The sequence below is a fragment of the Oncorhynchus gorbuscha genome, unplaced genomic scaffold, assembly GCF_021184085.1.
Source record: "Oncorhynchus gorbuscha isolate QuinsamMale2020 ecotype Even-year unplaced genomic scaffold, OgorEven_v1.0 Un_scaffold_375:::fragment_4:::debris, whole genome shotgun sequence".
Lineage (NCBI taxonomy): Eukaryota > Metazoa > Chordata > Actinopteri > Salmoniformes > Salmonidae > Oncorhynchus > Oncorhynchus gorbuscha.
The window spans coordinates 95,888-105,440 of record NW_025745227.1 but is presented as its reverse complement, the minus strand read 5'-3'; the positions used below and the strand labels follow the sequence as shown (position 1 = coordinate 105,440).

Here is a 9,553-nt window from a genome sequence, read left to right as displayed (position 1 = left end):
TATATTTTTGGGATTTTTCAGGAAAGCGCTGACGAGATACCAAATGCTGTTCCGGCACATTTTTTACTGCAAACATGTTGAGAGGCTGTTGTGCAACGTGTGGATCAGCAACAAAACAGCCAAACAGCACGCCTTTCACAGGGCCAAGTTATGAATTGACAAAACTCCTTCAGTTAACTTCCTTGTTTGTTTCTCTAGTGCCAGCTTCCTAATATCAAGTTCTAATATGAGCTATCTGGTTTCCTCCTCCCTGTAGGTTTGCAACAGCGTTTGCCTTGAGACAGCGCATGCTGAACTTTGTACAGAACATCCAGTACTACATGATGTTTGAAGTCATGGAGCCCACCTGGCATATCATGGAGAAGAACTTGAAATCTGTGAGTGGATTGTAACCAAGGCTGCTTTTCACCTTGATAGCATTCAGTGCTATTATGTGTTAGCCTATAGTTGTGTCTATCGTAATTGTTCTGTGCATGTTGTAGTAGTGGCATCCATTACAAATGTCAGCCGTGAGGCTTTACTTTTCTTTGACCCAAGATTGTTGTGTTTTCCAGTCCCAATTACATTTATTTTCATTGCTCCTAATAACTGCATGCTGTGGCTTAGTGCACACTGTCGTAACAGTCCCAAGCCCTGCATTGATCAGGAATATCTTAATATAGGCCATCTTGTCTTCCCCAGGCCTCCAACATAGACGACGTGCTGTGTCATCACACCAGCTTCCTGGACAACTGCCTGAAGGACTGCATGCTGACCAACCCAGAACGCTTAAGATCTTTTCCAAGCTCATGTCTGTTTGTGTCATGTTCACCAACTGCATGCAGGTGCGTGGATGTGGAACGCAACTACAAAACCGTGAACGTCAAGGCAGCTTGTTTTAGCTTACATGTAGTGTTTTTGAATGTTTGAATTGACGTGCATCTCATGCACATTAGATAATCTGACTGCAGTATTATGATATGTAGCCTAATATCCCCCCCCAGATCCCTTGACTTTTTCCACATTTTGTTAAGTTACATACTTATTCTAATTTTGATTAAATTAATTGTTTTCCTCATCAATCTACACACAATACCCCACAATGACAAAGCGAAAACAGGTTATTGGAAATGTATTTTTTTCTTTTTACTAAAAAAACAGAAGTACCTTATTTACATAAGTATTCAGACCCTTTGCTACGAGATTCGAAATTGAGGTCAGGTGCATCCTGTTTCCGTCGATCATCCTTGAGATGTATCTACAAGTTGGAGAACACCTGTGGTAAATTCAATTGATTGGGCATGATTTGGAAAGGCACACACCTGTCTATATAAGGTCCCACAGTTGACAGTGCATGTCAGAGCAAAAACCAAGCCAAGAGGTTGAAGGAATTGTCCATAGGGCTCTGACACAGGATTGTGTCGAGGCACAGATCTGGGGAAGAGTACCAAAAAATCTCTGCAGCATTGAAGGTCCCAAAGAACACAGTGGCCTCCATCATTCTTAAATGGAAGAAGTTTTGAATCACCAAGACTCTTCCTAGAGATGGCTGCCTGGCCAAACTGAGCAATCGGTGGAGAAGGGCCTTGGTCTGGGAGGTGACCAAGAACCCGATGGTCACTATGACAAAGGTCCAAAGTTCTTCTGTGGAGTTGGGAGAACCTTCCAGAAGGACAAGAGCACTCCACCAATGAGGCCTTTATTTTAGAGTGGCCAGGCAGAAGCCACTTCTCAGTAAAAGGCACATGACAGCCTGCTTGGAGTTGCCAAGAGGCGCCTATAGGACCCTCGGACCATGATGAACCGGATTCTCTTGTCTGATGTAACCAAGATTGAATTGAACTCTTTGGCCTGAATGTCAAGCGTCACGTCTGGAAGAAACCTGGCACCATCCCTACGGTGAAGCATGGTAGTGGCAACATCATGCTGTGGGGATGTTTTTCAGCGGCAGGAACTGGTAGACTATTTAAGATTGATGGAAAGATTAACCAAGCAAAGTACTTGCAAAGAGATGCTTGATGAAAACCTGCTCCAGAGCACTCAGGACCTCAGACTGGGGCGAAGGTTCACCTTCCATTAGGTGAACCTTCACCTGTTGGGACAAGTCTCACCTGTTGGGGAATGTCCTTGAGTGGCCCAGCCAGAGCCCGGACTTGAACCCGATCAAACGTCTCTGGAGAGACCTGAAAATAGCTGTGCAGTGACGTTCCCCATACAACCTGACAGTGTCATGTTTTGTCTTAGATTGTCTTGTCATTTTGCTTTTCCCTCTGTTCATTTTCCCCCTGCTGGTCTTTTTAGGTTCGTTCCCCTTTTTCTCTCTCCCTTCCTCTCTCTCTTCTCTCTATCGTTCCGTTCCTGCTCCCAGCTGTTCCTATTCCCCTAATCAATCATTTAGTCTTCCCACACCTGTTCCTTATCTTTTCCCCTGATTAGAGTCCCTATTTCTTCCCTTGTTTTCCGTTCCTGTCCTGTCGGATCCTTGTCTATTGTTCACCGTGCTGTGTCTGTGTTTCGCCCTGTCGTGTCGTGTTTCCCTCAGATGCTGCGTGGAGAGCAGGTGTCTGAGTCTGCTAGGTTCAAGTGCCTTCCCGAGGCAACCTGCAGTTCTTGATCGAGTCTCCAGTCTGTTCTCGTCATTTCGAGTGGAATTATGTCTTATGTTTGTAGAATTACTTTACTGGATTAAAGACTCTGTTTTCGCCAAGTCGCTTTTGGGTCCTCATTCACCTGCATGACAGAAGGATCCGACCAAAGAATGGACCCAGCGACTACAGACGTTCGTAACACTGCCGTCGAGATCCAAGGAGCCATGCTCGGCAGACACGAGCAGGAATTGTCTGCTGCTCGCCATGCCGTGGAGAACCTGGCCGCTCAGGTTTCCGACCTCTCTGGACAGTTCCAGAGTCTTCGTCTCGTGCCACATGTTACTTCCTGGCCTGCCGAGCCTCCGGAACCTAGGGTTAATAACCCACCTTGCTACTCCGGGCAGCCCACGGAGTGCCGCTCCTTTCTCACCCAGTGTGATATTGTGTTCTCTCTCCAACCCAACACATACTCTAGCGAGAGAGCTCGGGTTGCTTACGTCATTTCACTCCTTACTGGCCGGGCTCGAGAGTGGGGCACAGCTATCTGGGAGGCAAGGGCTGATTGTTCAAACAATTACCAGAACTTTAAAGAGGAGATGATTCGGGTTTTTGACCGTTCAGTTTTTGGTAGGGAGGCTTCTAGGGCCCTGGCTTCCCTATGCCAAGGTGATCGATCCATAACGGATTACTCTATAGAGTTTCGCACTCTTGCTGCCTCTAGTGACTGGAACGAGCCGGCGCTGCTCGCTCGTTTTCTGGAGGGACTCCACGCAGTGGTCAAAGATGAGATTCTCTCTCGGGAGGTTCCTTCCAGTGTGGACTCTTTGATTGCTCTCGCCATCCGCATAGAACGACGGGTAGATCTTCGTCACCAAGCTCGTGGAAGAGAGCTCGCGTCAACGGTGTTTCCCTGCTCCGCATCGCAACCATCTCCCTCCTCTGGCTCAGAGACTGAGCCCATGCAGCTGGGAGGTATTCGCATCTCGACCAAGGAGAGGGAACGGAGGATCACCAACCGCCTGTGCCTCTATTGCGGATTTGATGGACATTTTGTCAATTCATGTCCAGTAAAGGCCAGAGCTCATCAGTAAGCGGAGGGCTACTGGTGAGCGCTACTACTCAGGTCTCTTCATCTAGATCCTGTACTACTATGTCGGTCCATCTACGCTGGACCGGTTCGGGTGCTACATGCAGTGCCTTGATTGACTCTAGGGCTGAGGGTTGTTTCATGGACGAAGCATGGGCTCGGAAACATGACATTCCTTTCAGACAGTTAGACAAGCCTACGCCCATGTTTGCCTTAGATGGTAGTCATCTTCCCAGTATCAGATTTGAGACACTACCTTTAACTCTCACAGTATCTGGTAACCACAGTGAGACTATTTCTTTTTTGATTTTTCGTTCACCTTTTACACCTGTTGTTTTGGGTCATCCCTGGCTAGTATGTCATAATCCTTCTATTAATTGGTCTAGTAATTCTATCCTATCCTGGAACGTTTCTTGTCATGTGAAGTGTTTAATGTCTGACATCCCTCCCATTTCTTCTGTCCCCACTTCTCAGGAGGAACCTGGCGATTTGACAGGAGTGCCGGAGGAATATCATGATCTGCGCACGGTCTTCAGTCGGTCCCGAGCCAACTCCCTTCCTCCTCACCGGTCGTATGATTGTAGTATTGATCTCCTTCCGGGGACCACTCCTCCTAGGGGTAGACTATACTCTCTGTCGGCTCCCGAACGTAAGGCTCTCGAGGATTATTTATCTGTGTCTCTTGACGCCGGTACCATAGTGCCTTCTTCCTCTCCGGCCGGGGCGGGGTTCTTTTTTTGTTAAAAAGAAGGACGGTACTCTGCGCCCCTGCGTGGATTATCGAGGGCTGAATGACATAACGGTTAAGAATCGTTATCCGCTTCCCCTTATGTCATCAGCCTTCCTGATTCTGCAGGGAGCCAGGTGCTTTACTAAGTTGGACCTTCGTAACGCTTACCATCTCGTGCGCATCAGAGAGGGGGACGAGTGGAAAACGGCGTTTAACACTCCGTTAGGGCATTTTGTGTACCGGGTTCTGCCGTTTGGTCTCGCCAATGCGCCAGCTGTTTTTCAGGCATTAGTTAATGATGTTCTGAGAGACATGCTGAACATCTTTGTTTTTGTCTATCTTGACGATATCCTGATTTTTTCACCGTCACTCGAGATTCATGTTCAGCACGTTCGACGTGTTCTACAGCGCCTTTTAGAGAATTGTCTCTACGTGAAGGCTGAGAAGTGCTCTTTTCATGTCTCCTCCGTTACTTTTCTCGGTTCCGTTATTTCCGCTGAAGGCATTCAGATGGATTCCGCTAAGGTCCAAGCTGTCAGTGATTGGCCCGTTCCAAGGTCACGTGTCGAGTTGCAGCGCTTTTTAGGTTTCGCTAATTTCTATCGGCGTTTCATTCGTAATTTCGGTCAAGTTGCTGCCCCTCTCACAGCTCTTACTTCTGTCAAGACGTGTTTTAAGTGGTCCGGTTCCGCCCAGGGAGCTTTTGATCTTCTAAAAGAACGTTTTACGTCCGCTCCTATCCTCGTTACTCCTGACGTCACTAGACAATTCATTGTCGAGGTTGACGCTTCAGAGGTAGGCGTGGGAGCCATTCTATCCCAGCGCTTCCAGTCTGACGATAAGGTTCATCCTTGCGCTTATTTTTCTCATCGCCTGTCGCCATCTGAGCGCAACTATGATGTGGGTAACCGCGAACTGCTCGCCATCCGCTTAGCCCTAGGCGAATGGCGACAGTGGTTGGAGGGGGCGACCGTTCCTTTTGTCGTTTGGACAGACCATAAGAACCTTGAGTACATCCGTTCTGCCAAACGACTTAATGCCCGTCAAGCTCGTTGGGCGTTGTTTTTCGCTCGTTTCGAGTTTGTGATTTCTTACCGTCCGGGTAGCAAAAACACCAAGCCTGATGCCTTATCCCGTCTATTTAGTTCTTCTGTGGCTTCTACTGATCCCGAGGGGATTCTTCCTTATGGGCGTGTTGTCGGGTTGACAGTCTGGGGAATTGAAAGACAGGTTAAGCAAGCACTCACGCACACTGCGTCGCCGCGCGCTTGTCCTAGTAACCTCCTTTTCGTTCCTGTTTCCACTCGTCTGGCTGTTCTTCAGTGGGCTCACTCTGCCAAGTTAGCTGGTCATCCCGGTGTTCGAGGCACTCTTGCGTCTATTCGCCAGCGCTTTTGGTGGCCGACTCAGGAGCGTGACACGCGCCGTTTCGTGGCTGCTTGTTCGGACTGCGCGCAGACTAAGTCGGGTAACTCTCCTCCTGCCGGTCGTCTCAGACCGCTCCCCATTCCTTCTCGACCATGGTCTCACATCGCCCTAGACTTCATTACCGGTCTGCCTTTGTCTGCGGGGAAGACTGTGATTCTTACGGTTGTCGATAGGTTCTCTAAGGCGGCACATTTCATTCCCCTCGCTAAACTTCCTTCCGCTAAGGAGACGGCACAAATCATCATCGAGAATGTGTTCAGAATTCATGGCCTCCCGTTAGACGCCGTTTCAGACAGAGGCCCGCAATTCACGTCACAGTTTTGGAGGGAGTTCTGTCGTTTGATTGGTGCGTCCGTCAGTCTCTCTTCCGGGTTTCATCCCCAGTCTAACGGTCAAGCAGAGAGGGCCAATCAGACGATTGGTCGCATACTACGCAGCCTTTCTTTCAGAAACCCTGCGTCTTGGGCAGAACAGCTCCCCTGGGCAGAATACGCTCACAACTCGCTTCCTTCGTCTGCTACCGGGTTATCTCCGTTTCAGAGTAGTCTGGGTTACCAGCCTCCTCTGTTCTCATCCCAGCTTGCCGAGTCCAGCGTTCCCTCCGCTCAAGCGTTTGTCCAACGTTGTGAGCGCATCTGGAGGAGGGTGAGGTCTGCACTTTGCCGTTACAGGGCACAGACTGTGAGAGCCGCCAATAAACGCAGGATTAAGAGTCCAAGGTATTGTTGCGGCCAGAGAGTGTGGCTTTCCACTCGCAACCTTCCTCTTACGACAGCTTCTCGTAAGTTGACTCCGCGGTTCATTGGTCCGTTCCGTGTCTCCCAGGTCGTCAATCCTGTCGCTGTGCGACTGCTTCTTCCGCGACATCTTCGTCGCGTCCATCCTGTCTTCCATGTCTCCTGTGTCAAGCCCTTTCTTCGCACCCCCGTTCGTCTTCCCTCCCCCCTCCCGTCCTTGTCGAGAGCGCACCTATTTACAAGGTACGTAGGATCATGGACATGCGTTCTCGGGGACGGGGTCACCAATACTTAGTGGATTGGGAGGGTTACGGTCCTGAGGAGAGGAGTTGGGTTCCGTCTCGGGACGTGCTGGACCGTTCACTCATTGATGATTTTCTCCGTTGCCGCCAGGATTCCTCCTCGAGTGCGCCAGGAGGCGCTCGGTGAGTGGGGGGGTACTGTCATGTTTTGTCTTAGATTGTCTTGTCATTTTGCTTTTCCCTCTGTTCATTTTCCCCCTGCTGGTCTTTTTAGGTTCGTTCCCCTTTTTCTCTCTCCCTTCCTCTCTCTCTTCTCTCTATCGTTCCGTTCCTGCTCCCAGCTGTTCCTATTCCCCTAATCAATCATTTAGTCTTCCCACACCTGTTCCTTATCTTTTCCCCTGATTAGAGTCCCTATTTCTTCCCTTGTTTTCCGTTCCTGTCCTGTCGGATCCTTGTCTATTGTTCACCGTGCTGTGTCTGTGTTTCGCCCTGTCGTGTCGTGTTTCCCTCAGATGCTGCGTGGAGAGCAGGTGTCTGAGTCTGCTAGGTTCAAGTGCCTTCCCGAGGCAACCTGCAGTTCTTGATCGAGTCTCCAGTCTGTTCTCGTCATTTCGAGTGGAATTATGTCTTATGTTTGTAGAATTACTTTACTGGATTAAAGACTCTGTTTTCGCCAAGTCGCTTTTGGGTCCTCATTCACCTGCATGACAGACAGAGCTTGAGAGGATCTGCAGAGAACAATGGGATAAACTCCCCAAACACCAGCGTGCCAAGCTTGTAGCGTCATACCCAAGAAGACTCAGGGCTGTAATCACTGCCAAAGGTGCTTCAACAAAGTACTGAGTGAAGAAGGGTATGAATACTTATGTAAATGTGATATTTCAGGTTTTTTTTTGTTAATACATTTGCAAAAAAATCTAAATACCTGTTTTTGCTTTGTCATAATCAGGTATTGTGTGTGGATTGATGAGGGGGGAAAAAATGATTTTATACATTATAGAATAAGGCTGTAACGTAACAAAATGTGGAAAAAGTCAAGGGGTTCGAATACTTTGTATTTCCTGGTGTAGTGCTTCACCCGGAGCATCAAGCTGGATCAGGAGTTGAACCAGCTGTCTCTGGAGCATGGCACCATGGAGGGTCCTCCCACCCAGAGCGAACGCACCGAGGAGCAAGAGAAGAAGAGACTCACCTCCAAGGTAACTACACACATACTCACTTATTTACAGCAGATACTCACTAACCAACTTGTAGCAGTGTTTTCAAAGGTTAAACATGTATGAAAATCGGTGTTTTACATGTGTATGTTATATAGAACAACAACCAAATACAGTACTATTGTAATGATGACAATTAGTATTTGAGACAGAATAGAAATGCTATCTATCAAATATAGCATGATTGATGATGTGATATGCTATGCTATTCCCCAATCAGCAAGTGTCTTACCTATGTGGTTTCCCACGTTGTCCGTTTCTAGCGGAGCACGTGGACGCCCTGCAGTCAGACTCATGCTTCGAAGCCACCGTCAGCAAGTTTGACAGCAACTTCAGTACACTGCTCCTGGACCTGCTGGACAAGCTCAGCGTCTACAGCACCAACGACTGTGAGCACAGCATGATAAACATCATCTACAGGTGGGTCTACTGCACAGCGCCCGGTTTCTGATAGCGATGGAATCTAGACTTACACGTATTTTGGCCGAAGATGTAACATGTGTTTCGCAAAAACACCCCGCAGAGAGAACGTTCACTAAGTGCGTCATTGGAGCATGTGTCGATACTGATGGGATCGAAAGAAAGGCGTCGCTGTGCTCGGATCAGCTTTCTCCATTCACGTCTTACCTTAACATTTATAATTATTCCACACTACTGACGACAGATCAGCTCCTAGAGATATATTATCACCCATCTGGCTGCAAATATTGAGGTGGCTTATTCTAATGCTTAGCCTACCCTATAATAATGCACTGACTAGATTTGGTACATCATGTTACACTTGAAAATAAAAGAGAAAACTCTAAAACACTCTAGGAGCTCAGATGCAAAAATTGAATGTCCAATGTTTCGACAGCCAAGCTGTCTTCATCAGGGTATAATCAAACACTGCGGGAAGACTTGTTTATATAGTGTCAAAAGACACAGGTGTCTGTAATCATGGCCAAGTGTGGCCTAATATTATTGGTTAATTATCAAATATTAAAATGGCATACAAAGTCATCTAGATCAACATCAAATGGATAGCATACAATCATAGATTCATTTTAGACTACACAAGCTTACAAACAATTACAATGGCAAAGTCACAATAATCACAAGAATGGCTTGTAGCCATATAACACAATAGATCTGGTAGAAGAAAATACAAAGAAGAAACCAAACATTTTTATTTGACCACCATCTTTGAAATGCAACAGAAAGGTCCCACTTCCAGCCATCACTCTGGTTGTAATTCCGATGGTGTCCACAAGATTTCAGCAGTGTATGTGCAAAGTTTTTTGAAGTATGAGCGAACTACATGACATTTAGTGTGAAGTCACCCAGGTACATTTGGGCAAATCGTGAAGGAGACATTTGCATTCATATGACATTTTTCTGCAAAAATATCATAAACTGTATACTTGGACTTTGATTTAGCTTTTCCAGTATTAGTAGCCATATTATAAATTCAAAATTTGCAAAACAACCAGTTTTCATAACTTTCATAATTCTGAATATGTCCAAAAGCAAAAGGCATTACTTCGCACAAGGTTAGCAGCA

General features: G+C 47.2%; 1 protein-coding gene across 1 annotated transcript; it reads left to right on the top strand.

The window, feature by feature from the left end:
- Window positions 1-252: 252 nt before the first annotated feature.
- LOC124018026 (gamma-tubulin complex component 2-like) lies at window positions 253-8,429 on the top strand. The gene is made up of 4 exons (XM_046333277.1): window positions 253-377; window positions 682-824; window positions 7,865-7,993; window positions 8,275-8,429. Exons 2-4 carry the CDS (start codon window positions 789-791, stop codon window positions 8,413-8,415), a joined length of 306 nt encoding a protein of 101 aa, XP_046189233.1. The 5' UTR covers window positions 253-377; window positions 682-788; the 3' UTR covers window positions 8,416-8,429.
- Window positions 8,430-9,553: the final 1,124 nt, after the last annotated feature.

Bases quoted from the DNA above. Each gene is read 5' to 3' on its own strand.
- LOC124018026 (XM_046333277.1), top strand. From the start codon at position 789: ATGTCTGTTTGTGTCATGTTCACCAACTGCATGCAG. The intron at 825-7,864 runs GTGCGTGGATGT...TTCCTGGTGTAG, and splicing joins TGTTCACCAACTGCATGCAG to TGCTTCACCCGGAGCATCAA. The intron at 7,994-8,274 runs GTAACTACACAC...GTCCGTTTCTAG, and splicing joins AGAAGAGACTCACCTCCAAG to CGGAGCACGTGGACGCCCTG.